General features: G+C 40.8%; 1 protein-coding gene across 5 annotated transcripts in view; it reads left to right on the forward strand.

The window, feature by feature from the left end:
* TBC1D30 (TBC1 domain family member 30) overlaps positions 1-18,720 on the forward strand; it is a 108,061-nt gene that overhangs the window by 76,237 nt on the left and 13,104 nt on the right. For 3 of the 5 annotated variants that reach the window (XM_017341953.4, XM_089308617.1, XM_008256740.5), the window contains 3 exons: positions 7,717-7,829; positions 10,825-10,964; positions 14,566-14,772. In XM_017341953.4, coding sequence (XP_017197442.3) covers positions 7,717-7,829; positions 10,825-10,964; positions 14,566-14,772 — 460 coding nt within the window. Of the gene's footprint in view, positions 1-7,716; positions 7,830-10,824; positions 10,965-14,565; positions 14,773-15,243; positions 15,304-18,720 lie in introns of all 5 variants that reach the window. The other 2 variants (XM_089308616.1, XM_008256739.5) reach the window with 1 other exon arrangement.

An 18,720-nucleotide genomic window follows, 5' to 3' on the forward strand; every position in this document is an offset into this window, starting at 1 on the left:
TCCTAAAGGGTAATATAAACTAGAATTTGACATCTTAAATAATAGAAAGATTCCCCTATCTGAACCTGTCACAGCCGATCACAGCAAGCAAAAGCATGAATGTAAAAGATAGTTAATTAATTAATTAATGATTTAGCATGTGACTGAGGAATGTTAATATGATAATATATGTAAAATATATGATGGAAATACTATTAGGGTAAATATAATAAACAATCAACAAGTCAAAATGGAGGGAAAGTATGGATTTCAGAGGCAGAAAAATGTCTTCATATGTGTGTAAATTTCACTGGTGAATTCTATCTTATAGTTTCATTTGTAGTTTAATTATAATAAATAACAGACACAATATAAAGAGAAATGTTGTATTGTGAAGATAGAATGGTATTTTTTAGTTTATTTTTTCCTTGAATATTTCAAGATTAAAATAAATTAGCATTACTGAAAAAAGAAAAAAGAACTGAACAGAAACGATACTTAGGAGGTGAGGTCAGATGGTCTTGGCCATATAAACCGAATACAGGGATGAGGGAGAAAGAAATAGGGTAGACAAGGACAACCCACAAGTTTCTGATTTAGGAGGAAGAGGGTGAGTTTATGGGGATAGGAGTTTGGGTTTGTTTTCGGGCAGATCACATTGGGGGTGTACTTTAGCTGTCCTTTCCTGTCTGTATTAATTGCTTTTTCATTACTTTAAAATACCTGAGAGGTTCTACTTATGAAGGAAGAAGGTTTATTTTAGCTTGTAGTTTTGGAGGTTCACAGTCTAAGATCAGGCAGCTCCATTAGTGTGGCATCTGATGAAGGCTGCCAGTGGTGGACTGCATGCAGAGGGAGGGTCACACAGTGGGCCAGGAAGCAGAGAGACACAGGGAGCACACTCTTCTCTAGCCTTTATGTGGTCTCTCCTTGTTAAGACATCATGATTCGACCTTGGGGCTCTACCCTAGCAACCTAATCAAATCCAGTCCTTTCCTATAGGCCCCACCTTCAGACTCCATAATTGATTCAAGCTTCCACCAGACTCCATCAAGCACTGACATTAATCTACCAACTGTTAACATACCACTTTGGGTCTTACATGCCTGCATGAGTTGGGGGAGTCAAACCATAACACTACCCTAGGCATTCCTTTCCACTTTACAACCAGAAACTTTTGTGCTGGCCCCAGCTTTGGTGCTTCCCAGGTGTCTGTGGGTCATGATTCCCCCTAATACTTCATCTGTGAAAAATCCTGTGTGCTCCTCTGGGCCCTGCTCAGTCCCCTCTCTCCTACCCTTGCACAGCCTTTGTTAGCTGTCAGTGATGCTGCCTCCTCTTTATTCCTTCAGTAATAAAGATTTCTGACAATTGATTTAATGCTAATTACAGGTTACTTGGTACTGTATGGGAGGTTTTCAAGTACGTTCTCTGCTTTCTCTGAGGAGGTATCAATGCCTTAACAATAGGTTTCTGTCTTCATGACACCTAGCATAGAGCTAAGAACAGAAATGGTTGCTCACTGCATACAATGAATGACAGAGCATTAGGTCTTGAGGCAGAGGTTTTCAAACCTGACTGTGTGTGAAACCTCTCAGGAACAGGTTAAAATATACATATTTGGGATGAGCGTTTGGTATAGCATTTAAAATACAGCTTGGAATGACCACAACCCATAATGGAGATCCTGGGCTCGGGTTCTAGCTCCACTTCCAAATCCAGCTTCCTGCTATATGCACCCTGGGAAGCAGCAGGTGATGCCTCAAGAAGTTGGGCCTCTGCCACCCGTGTGGGAGACCTGGGTGGCATTCTAGGCTCCTGGTGTTGGCCTGGCCCAGATATGGCCGTTGTGGGTATTTGGGGAATGAATGAGAAGATGGGTAATATCTGTATCTCTCCGCCTTTTCAAATAAACATTTTTAAAGTTCATGGAAAAATGGAGTTAGATAAATTTATTTTTAAAAAGTACAGATATTTGGGCTATGGGTGATTCTGACACAGGTAGGTGGTTTTAGACAACACTAAAATAAACACTGGCTTAAAAGAAGCTTTACAGAGAGGAAATGAAGGCTTGGTGAGGGAGTACCTTTCCAGCTTCTTAGGTTGTCTAGTGACAGACCCAGGTCTGAGAGCCATGTTCATGACTCCTGGCCTCATGCTTTCCCCCACCACCCAGCACACTGCTTCTACCTTGCTAAAATGACTCTTTGTAAAGACTGAACTCCTCTTTAGAAGGATAAGGAAGCATCTTATTTCACTTAAGGGTGAGGAAACCTAAGGCCACGTGGAGATTTATAACATCATTTGCAGGCCATACAAAATTATCAGTGTAAAAATTAGCCTGCTATAGAGGTATTAAATTTTGAGTCCTGCCTGCGTTGCCTTGGCAGGGCCAGATCACAAATGATTTGCAGGCCTTACATGGCCTGTGAGCAGGATACCCTCTGGAAATTTTTCCAGAAGGAATGGGGGCTACAAGGGAATTTTCACAAAAGCTAGTTCACGGGTAAATTAAAAGATAAGTTTGGGGGCAGAGATTTGGTACAGTGGTTAAGCTGCTGCTTGGGATGCTTGCATTCCATAATGTGCCTGGTTCAAGTCCTGGCTCCTCTGCTTCTTCTTTTTCTTTTTTTTTTTATTTGACAGGCAGAGTGGACAGTGAGAGAGAGACAGAGAGAAAGGTCTTCCTTTGCCGTTGGTTCACCCTCCAATGGCCGCCACAGCCGGTGCGCTGCGGCCGGCGCACCGCGCTGATCTGATGGCAGGAGCCAGGTACTTCTCTTGGTCTCCCATGCGGGTGCAGGGCCCAAGGACTTGGGCCATCCTCCACTGCACTCCCGGGCCATAGCAGAGAGCTGGCCTGGAAGAGGGGCAACCGGGACAGAATCCAGCGCCCTGACTGGGACTAGAACCCGGTGTGCCGGCGCCGCAAGGTGGAGGATTAGCCTAGTGAGCCGCGGCGCCGGCCTCCTCTGCTTCTGACGCAGCTTCCTGCTAATGTGTACCCTGGAAGGCAGCAGATGGTGGCCCACGTACCTGAATGCCTGCCACCCATGTGGGAGATGTGGATTGAGTTACGGGCTTCTGGCTTTGGCTCTAGTCCAACCCTGGCTATTTTGGATATTTAGGGAGTGATCCGATGGATGGAAGATCTCTGACCAACTCTTTCTACCTTTCAGACAAAGTGAAAATAAATAAAAAAGGGTAAAATCTAAGTTTATTTTTGTGTAAAAAATTTTGGAAATCCATGTATGGTTTTTTCATGATACATATTTTCCGTGAACTTTGTGAAGACCCTTCATGCCGTCTTTGTCCTCTAGGAGTTTCCAACCTTAGGTAGCAGGAGAAAGAACCACTTCTTTACACTGCTTTTAAGAGAATCCTGGAGGGGCCACTGCAGGCTGCAGCTTGACTGATTAGATTCCACGGTGGTAGTGTTTCTCTTGTCAAGGGAGCATCTGGGTGAAGATGACCAGAACCTCATTTTTTTTTTTTTAACTTCTGTTTTCATGTTTTCTTTTTTTGGTAAAGCATGTCAATAATGAAAAAAGAAAATTGAATTCCTTTTCTGCCATGGTTAAATATAAATGTCTGTGTAAGGGTATGCTGGTAGTGAAGGCAGTGAACAGACGTGTTTCCTTGGTATCACAGAATGTTAAGGAAGGGAATGGCGCATGCCATTTCAAGCCACTCTCCTCTCTGTGTTCACCTTTTTAAGAAAGGTAATTCAGTGACTCTGATCTGACTATGGTAGACCCTAAATCCATCAGCAAGCTTGAAATGGCTCCAGATGAGAAATGTTCTTATTTTAAAGTATTTCTGAGCTAAAGGACCCTTTTGGGCCTTTCTCATATTTTTCCATTCTAAATGCCCTACCCTTATCCATCCCTCCCTGGACATCACATAACTCTTCTTATTAGAAATGTTCATTTTAATATCTTCTTGATAGTGTTGAGTATAGAAGCTGGGAGAATGCTGGTGGAACAGTGTATTCAGGTCTCAGCAGGACTTTTGATTGATAGTCTCTGGTAAATCCCTTTAGGGCAATTTAAGAAGAAACATAGATGCTGTTAATAGAAGGGTTAGTAGATTCTCGAAAAACCTAGCCCAAAGTGCTAATGGTTTACTGTGATCTGGAGACAGCTCTGGTATGACACAGGCACTAAATACCTTCTGGCCTCCAGTGTTGCCTTTCTTGAATCAGAGATGTGGTGGAAATTATAAGGGTATTGTTGATTGTTCAAGAGAGGACGTTTGATGAGTTACTTCTGTCAACATTTGAAACCATCTGCTTGCAGGAGAGTGCATGACTGTATTGGGAAGTGTTTGAGCAGTGCCATTGTGACCATCTGTTGGAAAAGATCTGAAAGGGGCTGTGGGCTGGGAGGGAGGAAGGCTGAACTAAATTGTGCTTAACTTCCTTTTTAACCCTAAGAGTCCATGGCATGCCACACTTGGGCTCTAAGATGGTTGGTAAACTGTCTTTCTTGGAATTTTGGTTTTCAGGTACCCTGAGTGCTGTGGAATTGTGCCAGGGCCCTATTTGGAAACAAGTTTGTTTGAGGAACCCTGGACTATTTCAGAAACAAAGGACTATTTCAAAGCAAGTGATAGAGAAAGACCTGAATTAGAAGTTGAAAATTCCATGGAGCCAGTTTTCCTTTGGGTCAAGTTTGGGTCAAGTGTCTTTAGCTGAATGCTCCCTGAAAGAACTTGCTAGGAACCCAAGCTTTTTGTCCTGGGGCAGGATGGTAAAGTAGGGGCAGGAGGTAATTCCTATACCTTGCTTATAAACTTATTTTACAAGACTGAACAGGGGGAATTTTCTGCTGTAGATTGAGTATCCCTTATCCAAAAGGCTTGGGACCAGAAGTGTTTTGGATTTTTTCAGATTTTGGAATACTTGCATTAAAATGGTTAGGTATCTTGGGGATGGGCTCCAAGTCTAAACATGATATTCTGTTTTGTTTCATATACACCATATGCCCATAACTTGAAGATAACTCTGTATAATATTTTAGATAATTTCATAAACAAAACAAAGTTTTATGGTATGGAATTTTTCACTTGTGTCATTGACACCCAAAGTTTTGGAGTTTGGGGCATTTTAGATTTCAGATTAAGATGCTCATCCTGTACCTTGTTCCAAAACTGGCATGAATGAAGCACAGGTGGATCTTCAGATCATCATTCCGTTGTCTTCCATGAGACATCTTAATTCACCTGTAAGAAATTTCAAAATTCCTCATGTTAGTAATCTCATCTTTTATTATTTTTTTGTTAAGGACTTATTTATTATTTGAAAGACAGAGAGGGATGGCTGGGGAAAGAGGGTATCTTTTATTCACTGATTCACTCCCCAAATGGCCTCAATAACTGGGGCTGGTCCAGGCCAAAGCTTGGAGCCCAAACCCCATCCAAGTCTCCCACATGGGTAGCGGGGGCCCAAGCACTTGGGCCATCTTCCGCTATTCTCCCAGGCACAGTAGCAGGAGCTGGATCAGAAGTGGGGCAGCTGGGACTCCGTTCAACCTGTGCTCCTAGATAAGGTGCCAGCATCGCAGGCAACAGCTTAGCCTGCTGTGCCACCACACTGGCCCTGTAATCTCATCTTTTAAAGTTGAATTTAATTGATTGGGTTTTGTTGAATGTCTGTACCAAGTGTCTACATTGTTAAGGAAAGAGAATCAGTTGAGTGAGTGACTCATCCCCATTTAGTGTGTGCTGTCAGATAGGTGGATGCTGGTTCTGCTGAGGCACAAGGTGGGGCACTGCGCTCGGGATCTTAGTATGCTGGGGAGAGGATTTCACATCTCTCCTTTTCCTTTAAGAAGTTATGTGGAGCTAAGACAGGGTCCTAAGAGTAAGAAGGGAACAATTCTGCAGTGGTGGTGGGACAGCTGTTGGATAGCTTTGTAGGATCAAAGAACATGAGAGTTCTCTCTGACCACATTATTAATAAGATCATATGAAATATTTCAGGCATCCAGAATGCATTCAGAATGATATAACAAAAGCTACCTACTCAGCACCCAATTTAGGAAATAAAATATTAACAGCAAAGGTGAGGGTGAACCCCTCCGCACATCTCCCTGACCTCACCACCTGCTTTGCCCTTATAAGTAAGCATGATCCTGAATTTCAAGCTTGTCACTTGCAGACAAGGTAAAAGGAAACTCAGAAATGTTGGCAGCTGGTCTGATGGCTGATGGGAGCTGCTGTGAGATGCCTTATGCTTCTTCCTGGGGAGGCACAATTTACTGCTTTTTAGCTTTTGGGTATAATCAAGTACATAGCCTATGTGATAAGATGATATAGAGATGACTTTTGAGGTTCCTGTAAACTGTGTAGCTTTGCACAATAAGCACGGAGCATTTAAGGGAAGAAATTGTGGCTGACATTTACCTGTTTGGAGTCTTGGGTTGGTACAATTTAAATAAGTGGATACCATGGAGTTTGGGGACAGTCATATGTGCAGGCTGTTAGGGCCAAAATTGCACAGGTGATGCCAAGCTACAGGGGAAGCCTGCCTTTTCCAAGCCACACAAATATTAGACCTCTCTTAAGCCTTCAGAATGGCAGTCCTGTTGAAATGAAAAATTCTGCTTTCAAGTGTTGTCCTAGAAAGCATCATCAGGATATTTGATTGGCATCCTAGGAGAAATGAAAGTGTGATTAATATATGCATTTTCTGGTGAATAAGAACATGAAGGATGGAAGAAATATGTTTGGTAAATTTTAATAAAAGGAGGACAAACAAGACTATTTTCCTATTGCTGATAGAATGATGTATGATTTAGAAATTCTGTTGTAAATGTACATACTTTCCTCTATTTTTATTTATAGACTTTTTAACAGCTTGTGCTTTGCACCCTGTTATCTTTTTTCCTTTAAGAATAACAGATACAATTTTCACTTAGAACTCATTCACAGACATTTGAAAAGGTGCTATCTTTGGAAAAAACCTAACAGTTGATCATAAGATTACATACTAGACTTAATTTTATCCAGAAGACTGGATAAATTTATAGACATTAAATGTCTATAAAAATCATAAGAGAAAGCCTTGAAATATGAGCACTAAATAGGAAGAGTGTCTATGGGCTCTTGGTTGCAGAAGTGACTGGAAACTGGATTTCTGAGTTAACCCATCTGTTAAACACAGGAAGAAGTCAGCTGCCTTGCATTTACCCAGCCATGTTCACCTGTTGGAATGGCCAGTTGCAGCTGGGTTGATTTGAGGAGTCATGGTTTATCAGTATGAGTATTCCTTTTTTTCTTTGTAATGCTTGGGACCAGAAATATTTCAGGTTTTGGAATATTTGCATATACATAATGAGAAATCTCAGGGGTGAGACCCAAGTCTAAATGTGAAATTCCTTTGTTTCCTGTATGTCTTGTACATGTAGTCTGAAGGTAATTTTTACAATGTTTTTGGTGCTGCTGTGTTTTGACTGTGACCTGTTCATGATATCAGTGTGGAATTTTCAACTTGTGGCATCATGTAAGTGGATTTTGGAGTATTTTGGATTTCAGGTTTTCACATTAGGGTTGCTCATGCCGTAGTATTTGTTTGTCTTCCTCTGAAGTGGATATTGAAGTGGAATCTCTTCCACCTGCTGCATAAGGAGCAGTATCTGCCTCTTCTCATTCCACTTCACAAAACTTCCTTTCCAGGACTGATGAGAGTTAGTTAAGGCCACCATCTCAGGTGTGCATTTTGCTCTTGTTTTTCAGACTGTTTATTCTATGGCTCCGTTCCCTTTTCCACAACTCGCTGAGTTGAGGGAAAAATACACCTACAATATCACACCATTCCCAGCCACGGTCAAACCCACCTCAGTTTCTGGGTAAGGTTTTTTTTGTTGTTGTTTGTTTATTTATTTTTTGAGATGGAAGACTTAATACCTTAATTTATTATCAAATTAATATTTATTAAGGATTAGGAATATATTCAAGGCAATTTAGTCCTTAAAATGTGAATGCCTCTTTCCCAAAGGTTTTAAGTTCTAGGTTATGTATGTATGTATGTACTTGAAAGGCAGAGCAAGAGAAAGAGGGAAAGAAGGAGGGAGGGAGAAGATGAGAGAGATCTTTTAAACTCTAGTTCACTCTCCAAATGTCTGCAACAGCTGGAACTGGGCCAGGCCAAAGCCCAGGAGCCTGGGATTCTATATAGGTTTCCCACTTGGGTGGAAGGCACTTAAGTACGTGAGCCATCAGCTTACAGGGTGTGCATCAGAGGGATGCTGAATTGGAAGTAGAGATTAAGATGTTTATGTTCCGTACTGGAGTGGCTTTGTCCAAGTTCCAGCTCTAGCTCCTGATTCAAGACTCCTGCTAATGAAGACCCTGGGAGAAAGTGGAGATGATTCAAGTAGATTGGGTTCCTGCTGCCAGTATAGGTCATGACCTGGATTGAGTTTCCAGCTCTTAAATTTGTCCTCAGTCAAGAGCTGTTGCAAGTATTTGGGAAGTGAATGAGCAGATGAGAATTCTGTCTGTATTCCTTTCTCTCAACTAAATAATTAATTTTAAAAATCTCAATAATTAAAATAGCCTGGAGCTGGTACACAGATGCATACATGAGCTAATTTAAAACATGGTAAAGATCAGAGGCTAACAAATTTTTATACAATAATTTGGCAAATGAAAAACTGGCATATTAAATCAGTGGTGAAAAGACATACTATTTAGTAAATGATGATGGGCCAATAAGATCTAATCTGGAGATTGAGATTTTTTTTTAACCTATCAGATTGGCAGAAGTTCCAAAGCTTGATAATGTACTCTCTTGATAAGGCTGTAGGGAAATATGCTGTTAGATATTGCTGGTTGGAGGTAAACAGTTTGGCTCTATTTGCCAAAATTACTAATGTCTATATCCTTTGAGTCAGCAATTCTACCCTTGTGCATTATCCCACAGATATATTTGTATGCATGCAAAGAACAGTACAGTCATCTCTTAGTAACTGTGGGGACTATTCCCCAGACCTCCCCAGTCACCAGAATCCATAGATGCCCAAGCCCTTGTAGTATTGGCATAGAACCTACACATATCCTCCCATATACTTTAAATCATCTTTCACTATCTATAATACCTAACACACTTTAAGTGCCATATAAAGAGCTGTCATAATATATTGCTTAGGGAATAATGACAAAAAAGTCTGAACATGTTCAGTACAGATACAATTAAAAACATTTTCAAGCTATGGTTGGTTGAATCAGCAGATGTAGAACCTATTGATACAGAGGGTTGACTGTACGAGGTTATTTATTGCAGTATTGTTTTTAATAGTAAAATATTGGAAACTACTCAAGGGAGCACTATTAATAGCCTGATTCTGTAACATGGGCTACATGTACATTCAATACAGCCAAATTGATAGATAAGGAAACTCTATGTATGAATATGGAAATATTTCTTATATTATTAGAAGCAAGGTGCAGCAAGGTATAGATCATATGCTCATATTTATACAAAAAGAGGAGAGAATTTGGGCTGGCTGTGTGGTGCAGTGTAAGCTGCTGTTTACAATGCCAGCATCCCATATCTAGAGTGCCAGTTTTTTTATAGAAAGATTTTATTTAATAAATATAAACTTCATAAGTACAACTTCTGGATTATAGCGGTTCCTTCCATACCCACCCTCCCATCCCCTAATCATCCTACCTCCTACTCCTTCTCCCATCCCATTCTTCATTAAGATTCATTTTTAATCATCTTTATATACAGAAGATCAACTATATACTAAGTAAAGATTTCAACAGTTTGCACCCACACAGACACACAAAATATAAAGTACTGTTTGAAGACTAGTTTTACTGTTAATTCTCATAGTACAGCACATTAAGGACAGAGGTCCTACATGGGGAACAAGTGCACAGTGACTCCTATTGTTGATTTTACAATTGAAGGGCGCAAGTTTGAATCCTGATGGCTCTGTTTCCAATCCAGCTTCCTGATAATCTACCTGGGAAGGCAATGGAAGGTGGTTGCTTGGGCCCCTGCCACCCACAATGAGAGACCTGGATGGAGTCCCAGGCTCCTAACCTCAGCCTGGCTCAGACTTGGCTGGTGTAGCCAACTGGGTAGTGAGCCAGCAGATAGGTAGATAGATCTGTCTCCCTCCCTCTCCCCCAACCCCGTTTGTCTCTGTCTTTCTGTCTTTTTCTCTCTGTAGCTCTGCCTTTCAAGTAAATGACTCTTTTAAAAAGAAGAGAAAATTATTCCATATCGTGGCTATTGTGAATAGTGCTGTAGTAGACATGAGAGTGGAAGTATCTCTTTGATACAAGGATTTCATTCTTTTTGGATATATACCAGAATGCAGTTAGATAGAAGGAATAATTAGTGTTCCATAGCACAGTGGGGAGCCTACAGTTCACAATCACATATATTTTATGAAGAAGTGGGAGAGAGGAGCTCAAAATATCCAAATATAAACTAACGATAGAGATGGAAATGCTAATTACCTGATTTTCAGGACACACCATATACAGGTATGAAACACCACACTGAACCCCATAAACATGTAAAACCATCACATATTCATCAAAACTAAAAAACATGGAAAACAGAAGAAAATGATAGAGACATTTTCTTGTCTATGTGTAAAGAAACAAGAATACAAAAAAAAATGAGTAGCAGTGGTCACCTGTAGGAATTAGATGGGGCAAAAACTGGCAGAAGTTATGCAGGGATGAGAGGGGAGGCTTTTTATAACGTATGTAATTTTGTATGGATTATATTTATGGCATCTAAATCTTGTGGCTCTGGTACTTTTTTTTTAAATGCCACTATTTCTTTGTGACTATTTCTTTTCTTTTGTGTTCTTGAAGACGGCATGGGAAGGTCAGAGACAGTGACGAGGAGAATGACCCAGATGATGAAGATGCCGTTGTTAACGCAGTGGGATGTCTTGGACCTTTCAGTGGGCTGCTTGTCCCTGAACTACAGAAGTTCCAAAAGCAGATGAAAGGTAAAGAGGTGGCTCTCCATTTAGGTGGTCATCGTGTGTTGGTTCACTCTACCAAGGTTATCATTATTGTGTCCCATGGGTACCTCAGGAATTCCCTGGACTGGTCACCCTATGGAAGTCCATGTCAAAAATACCTTCTCTGCTACTGTGTCATTGAGTAGGACCTCTCAGTATGATGTATTGCATGTATAAGACACATCTCTTTTTCTTCCTTGTAAACTTTGCTTCCCCTTCATGTTTTCAACCTTGTATGCTCAGTTCCTTAGCACAGAACCTAGCATATAGTAGATGTCTAATACAATCTGAGTTCAATATTATTGATTCTGCTGACTCCTCCTCCTCTATTGGATTAACCTTTACATACAAAATATTATGGTAGCTTCTATTTGAATTTCTTTTTAAAATTTACTTATCTTAGAGACCACGGTGAGAAGAAAGAGGAGAGAGAGGGAGGAAGAGAGAGAAAAAGAGAGAGCGAGTGAGCGAGCGAGCGATCAAGTGAGAGCAAGTGCACTGCCATCTACTGTTTCACTCCCCAAATGCCTGCAGCCCCTGGGCCTCAATAAGGCTGAAGTCAGGGGCTGTGAACTCAATCCAGGTCTTCATGTTGGTGGCAGGGACCCAGCTACTGCTTGCTCCTGGGGTCCACGTTAGCAGAAAGCTAAAATCAGGAGCAGAGCTGAAACTTGAACCCAGGTGCCCCGATATGGGATGCAGGCACCCTAACTGGTGCCTCCCCTTTCGGCCAAACTGCCACTCCTTAAATTTCTTGAGTGACAAGAAACTCATTTTACAAGCCACTGTGCTAGATTCTTCTCCTTGGATCGTGGTTTCTTGTTGCAAAGAGACAACCTACCAGTTCCACTGGTAGTTCTTCTCTTTGGAATGAAAATAAGAACAAGTCTAGGCCCTTTTCTGTCTGACATCTGTTCAAATCTTTGAGAACAGTTATACTCACAGAGGTTTCTCTGTGATCCAAGGTCAGGACCTTTTTGTTTCTCATAAGCTATGTCTTCCAGAGGTTTTGATATTCTAGTCAGTTCTAAATGTTCTGTAACTTGGTAATGGTCCTCTTAAAAATACAGTGCTCCAAATTAAATGCCATGCTTTATTATTTTTTCCCTACACAGAATAGGTTTCCTGTGGTCTAGACATTACCCATGTAATGAACTCCTTGGAAGCAGCTTATGATTTTCCCCTTTGCCCTTCCCCATCTTGAGTGGGCCATCTTCTTTTAGGATATTGAATCTGCCTCTTGGCTTGAGGGCCGTTCCCTGTTCAGAGTGACAGACACGTGCTACAAGAGGACAGAAATAAGATAGATGCCAGGCTCCTGTGCTTTCTCTTTGCCGTCTGCTAATTTTGTTCTCCCTCCTTGTGGTCATGGAGTTGCTTCTCATTTTTTCTTTGTTCTTTTGCAGAGGTAGTGGTAGCAGTGGTGACTGATGCTGCGTTTCCATTTCTTTCTTTCTCTCTCCCTCTGCCTCCTTCCCTCAAGACCTTCCTCACTCTTTCCTCCTTCCCTCTTTTTCTCTCTCCCTCCCCCTCCCTGTCTCCTTCTCTTTCTTCCCCCTCTCCTCCTCCCTCTCCCTCTCCCATTCAGTAGTTTTGAGCATTTTCCCCAAGCCTAAGCTTGTCTTGATTTTTCACCTACTCAATGGCTGGGTTCCTGCCTTTTTTGTGTATAGGCCCTTGTTTTGTGCTCTTAAAAATCTGAACTCAACAGGAATCCTCTTGATGTCTGTAATGCCCTCTGTCTCCTTTCTTGTTGCCTGAATTTCAGCTTCTGGTGTCGAGCCATGAGATCATGTGTGCTTCGATGTTACAGGTTTTAAGTCTGCATTTCTTTTGTCAGGGTCTACTTTTGCCTTGTGTTTCTTTGTGTATAATTATGTGCTTCAGGATGACATGACCTCTTTCTCTAAAATTTCATCATTGAATCCTATTGACTTTATTCAGTTAAGTAGTTCCCCTCTTAATTTTTTGTCATAGAGTAGGGATTTCAGTTAGAAAGAAAGTAACTTTATGGAATATTTAACTTTCATCTGAATAACACATTCAGCAGAAGTTAGGATAGTTGAAATCTCTCAGTTGTATTTTAATTAACTTCATGTCAATTTTGCCCTTTGTACTAGAGAAGCCTTTTCAATGTCTACAGACTTTGAGTAAAGTCCCACCATGGTAATTATTTTTCTTTCTTGGATGTAATTTCATTAAACATTTTTAACATTCTTATTTATTTATTTATTTATTTATAAGGCAGGGAGAAAAAGAGACAGAAGTCTTCTATTTGCTGGTACATTTTTCAAATGCCCACAGCAGCCAAGGTGGAAGCCAGGAGCCTGTAATTCATTCTGTGTCTCCTATGTGGGTGGCAGAGACCCAAGTCCTTGAGCCATCATCTACTGCTTCTCAGGGTGTGCATTAGCAGGAAGCTAGATTGAAAACAGAGGGGCCAGGACTCGAACCAGGCACTCTGATATGGAAATGCAGCCATCGCAAGAGGTGTCTTTTATTTGTTTTAAGATTTATTTATTTTGTTTGAAAGAGTTAGAAGGAGAGAGACAGAGATCTTTCATCTACTTGTTCATTCCCCAGATGGCTGCAATGGCCAGCACTGGGCTGGGCTGAAGTGGGATGTGATGTAGGTGGAGGCTTTGCCTGCTTTACCTGCTATGCCCCCAAGTGGTGTCTTAACCACTAAGCCAAAGTCCTACCCCCCAATTTTACTTAAAGGGCAAATGTGACAGTTGTAAGTATCACAGGAGTACAAATCACATTAGGTACAGGAGACAGGAACTCCTCATTAAATGAACAAAATAATTCATTTCTAGTGATACAGTGATCAGAAGTCTTTATAATTGTATAAGATACGCTACTTTTTTTTTTTTAAGGAAAACACTTGAAATGACTATCTAAACTCTAAAGACAACCTCATATAATTCCTTGTGTAATAAAATGAAAATCTGTTTAGTAACTTTTGATGTCTATAGCTATGTTTTCCTATGGGAATTTTAGAAGACAGCCATAGTTTATACCTGGAAACAATTGATTGTGTATCTGCATAACAGATTGAATGGTACAAACTCAAGCAGTGAACCCACAAAGCTCATTTCAGACACACACACTTAGGCAGAAATATTTTCAGGAGCGAATCAAAACAAGCACTAGGCAAGTTCTAGTTAACAGCTAAAAATTGTCTAGAGATTATTTTTACTTGTGGGGTGAGGTAAAAGGGGATCCCATCTTCTGGTTCACTATCCAAATGTCTGAAATGGGTAATTCAGCTCTGGTCTCCCTTGTGTATAGTGGGGACCCAGTTACTTGAGCCATCACTGCTGCCTTCCAGGGTCTGCATTTCCATGAAACTGGAGTCAGAAACTGGAGCCAGGGATCAAATCCAGATATCCCCATGTGGGCTGTGTAGTACCTAGCATCTTAATTGCTAGACCCAACACTTGCCAATGGTGTACTTTTTTTCATGATTTAGAATTTCCTGGAAATTAAGACCATTTACTGGATCATCATGTAATCAATTACCATTTAATCCTCTTCCTTTCCACTGACCATGTCGTTGTGTCTCTTCTTCTGGTGGGTTCAGAGCCGAATGAGGAGCAGAGTCTGAAATCGAATAACATTGCAGAGCTGAGTCCGGGAGCAATCAATTCCTGTCGCAGTGAATACCATGCAGCTTTTAACAGTATGATGATGGAACGCATGACCACAGACATCAATGCGCTGAAGCGGCAATATTCTCGAATTAAAAAGAAGCAGCAACAGCAGGTTCACCAGGTGTACATCAAAGCAGGTAATGTGCTTCTTTGTTTGAATCAATTTCAACTCTGTCTCAACTTGCAAAATAAAGAACCCTAGGATGGTATTGGAGTGACTGTCACTCAGCATCCAAAGGCACAGTTGTCATAAGATAGTAGCATGTTTAGCAATTCATTCTATTTTTTCTAAAAAGATTTATTTATTTGAAAGGCAGAGTTACAAAGAGAGAGACAGACAAAGAGACATACACACACACACACACATTCAGACAGATAGCCAGGAGCCCTGAACTCCATCTAGGCCTCCCATGTGGGTGCACTGGCCCAAGTTCTTGGACCATTTTCCACTGTCTTTCTAGGCACACTAGCAGGAAGCTGAATCAGAAATGGAGAAGCCAGGACTCAAACTGTTGCCCATATGGGATTTTGTTGTTGCAGGTAGCAGTTTAACCCACTGCGCAACAATTCTGGCCCCAGCAACTCACTCTTAAATTTTATCTTATCAGGCCCTAAAGAAGAAAAAGACCATGGGTTCTTTTTAGGTCCCAAGGATCAGGCAATCAATGGTATTTAATGTGTCTTTACTGTGTGTGCTTGCAGAGGGATTTGGTAAATGATTAGATTGTTGCAAAGCCATGCAATCCTTGGACTTGAGAAATTTTGAAAATTTCTTGTGCTTGCAAATAGAATTTCATCAACTGTGCTCTAGTAAATTGAGCTAAACACTAGTTATTTAGGTAGTGAGATAACAGATGCTGTGACCAGAGAAAATGGAAACAAAAATTAAATAGCGTGTGCCTCACCAATGGGATAGAAATATTGTGGAAGTATATACTAAGAAGAACACAATTTTAATGCAGATGGAAATACTCTTTTCCAAGGATTGTCAAGCTGCTGATTTCTTCTTAAATTCCAAAATCCAGTGAAGAATCTGCTTTATTATTTAATATATGCTGATTTGGGAGTTGGGTTTTCTTGTATGTGAATGTCCCAATCAAAGTGATTTCTGCTCAGAATTAACCAAGATATAAATTTAATGTGTACCAAGTGGTTTGGAGTATGTGACTGATTTTGCAGAAAAACTGAATTCACCTTCTGTATTAGTTGACTTTTCATAACTTTAAAATGCCTGAGATGATCTTCTTGGGAAGAAGAAAAAGTTTATTTTGGCTGACAGCAAGGAGGTTCACAGTTCAACATGGGGCAGCGCCATTAGCCTGGTGGAGAGTGTGCCAAAAGACCACGTAGTGAGCCTGGGAGTGACAGGCATGGGGAGCACACTCCTCTTCCACCCTCTGTGGGATCCTACCATAGCTGTCTATTTCAATCCCGTCACTTCCCAAAGATCCCATAATTGGATCAAACCTCCACTTGAATCCATCAACCATTAACATTAATCCATTAACTGCTAACGAAAGACTTTGAGGCTTACGCATCTTCATGAGTTTGGGGAGCCCAGCGCTCCTGTTCAATCCATTGCACTTTCCACTGCTCAGGAGCAGGCAGCTTGAAGATTCTTACTTTGTCCTGAATCATAAAGGAAGTAATCACAAAAGAAACTAATGATGACAGCACTTTAATTTTCAAAATAGTGGCACATTACATTTCCTCATTTTGTTCTTTTTTTTTTTTAACTTTTATTTAATGAATATAAATTTCCAAAGTACGATTTATGGATTACAATGGCTTCCCCCACATACCGTCCCTCCCACCCACTACCCTCCCCTTTCCCATTCCCTCTCCCCTTCCATTCACATCAAGATTCATTTTCGATTATCTTAATATACAGAAGATCAGCTTAGTATACATTAAGTAAGGATTTCAACAGTTTGCTCTCACACAGAAACATAAAGTGAAAAATAATAGATGATTTTTTTTTAAATGAAGATGAAATCAGATCAGACCTATTGTCATGTTTAATCCCAGTGAGAGTCAAGTTGGGAGTTGATAATTTCTTTCTTTTTTTTTTTTTTTCTGCAGAGGATCAGTTTAGTATACATTAAGTAAAGATTTCAACAGTTTGCACCCCCATAGAAACACAAAGTGAAATATATTGTTTGAGTACTCGTTATAGCATTAAATCTCAATACACAGCACATTAAGGACAGAGATCCTACATGAGGAGTAAGTGCACAGTGACTCCTGTTGTTGACTTTACCAATTGACACTCCTGTCTATGGCATCAGTAGTCTCCCTATGCTCCAGTCATGAGTTTCCAAGGCTATGGAAGCCCTCTGAGTTCTCCGATTCTTATCTTGTTTAGACAAGGTCATAGTCAAAGTGGAGGTTCCCTCCTCCCTTCAGAGAAAGGTACCTCCTTCTTTGAAGACCTGTTCTTTCCACTGGGATCTCCCTCGCAGAGATCTTTTTGCCAGAGTGTCTTGGCTTTCCATGCCTGAAATACTCTCATGGGCTTTTCAGCCAGATCCGAATGCCATTAGGGCTGATTCTGAGGCCAGAGTGCTATTTAGGACATCCGCCATTCTATAAGTCTGCTGAGTATCTCACTTCCCATGTTGGATCACTCTCCCCTTTATTTATCCTATCGGTTAGTGTTAGCAGGTACTAGACTTGTTTATGTGCTCCCTTTGACTCTTAGTCCTTTCATTATGATCAATTATGAGCTGAAATTGATCACTTGGAATAGTGAGATGGCATTGGTACATGCCACCTTGATGGGATTGAATTGGAATCCCCTGGTATGTTTTTAACTCTACCATTTGGGGCAAGTCAGCTTGAGCATGTCCCAAATTATACATCTCTTCCCTCTCTTATTCCCACTCTTATGTTTAACAGGGATCACATTTCAGTTAATTTTTAACACTTAAGAATAACTGTGTATTAATTACAGCATTAAACCAGTCATATTAAGTAGAACAGACAAAAAAACTACTAAGAGGGATAATGTATTAAGTTGTTCATTAACAGTCAGGGCTATGCTGATCAAGTCACCATTTCCCATAGTGTCCATTTCACTTCAGGAGGTTTCCTTTTTGGTGTTCAGTCAGTTGTCACCGATCAGGGAGAACATATGGTATTTGTCCCTTTGGGACTGGCTTATTTCACTCAGCATGATGTGTTCCAGATTCCTCCATTTTGTTGCAAATGACTGGATTTCGTTGTTTCTTACTGCGGTATAGTATTCTAAAGAGTACATATCCCATAATTTCTTTATCCAGTCTACCATTGATGGGCATTTAGGTCGGTTCCAGGTCTTAGCTATTGTGAATTGAGCTGCAATAAACATTAGGCTGCAGACCGCTTTTTTGTTTGCCAATTTAAATTCCTTTGGGTAAATTCCAAGGAGTGGGATGGCTGGGTCAAACGGTAGGGTTTTCTTCAGGTTTCTGAGGAATCTCCAGACTGACTTCCATAGTGGCTTTACCAGTTTGCATTCCCACCAACAGTGGGTTAGTGTCCCTTTTTCCCCACATCCTCGCCAGCATCTCTTGTTGGTAGATTTCTGCATGTGAGCCATTCTAACTGGGGTGAGGTGAAACCTCATTGTGGTTTTGATTTGCATTTCCCTGATTGCTAATGACCTTGAACATTTTTTCATGTGTCTGTTGGCCATTTGGATTTCCTCTTTTGAAAAATGTCTATTGAGGTCCTTGGCCCATTTCTTAAGTGGGTTGTTGGTTTTGTTTTTGTGGAGTTTCTTGATCTCTTTGTAGATTCTGGATATTAACCCTTTATCTGTTGCATAGTTTGCAAATATTTTTTCCCATTCTGTCGGTTGTCTCTTCACTCTCCTGACTATTTCTTTTGCAGTACAGAAACTTCTCAATTTGATGCAATCCCAATAGTTAATTTTGGCTTTGACTGCCTGTGCCTCCCGGGTCTTTTCCAGAAACTCTTTGCCTGTGCCAATATCTTGAAGGGTTTCTCCAATGTTCTCTAGTAACTTGATGGTGTCAGGTCGTAGATTTAGGTCTTTAATCCATGTTGAGTGGATTTTTGTGTAAGGCGTAAGGTAGGGGTCT

This window comes from Oryctolagus cuniculus, chromosome 11 (assembly GCF_051225735.1).
Source record: "Oryctolagus cuniculus isolate XC-2025 breed Fujian yellow rabbit chromosome 11, ASM5122573v1, whole genome shotgun sequence".
Lineage (NCBI taxonomy): Eukaryota > Metazoa > Chordata > Mammalia > Lagomorpha > Leporidae > Oryctolagus > Oryctolagus cuniculus.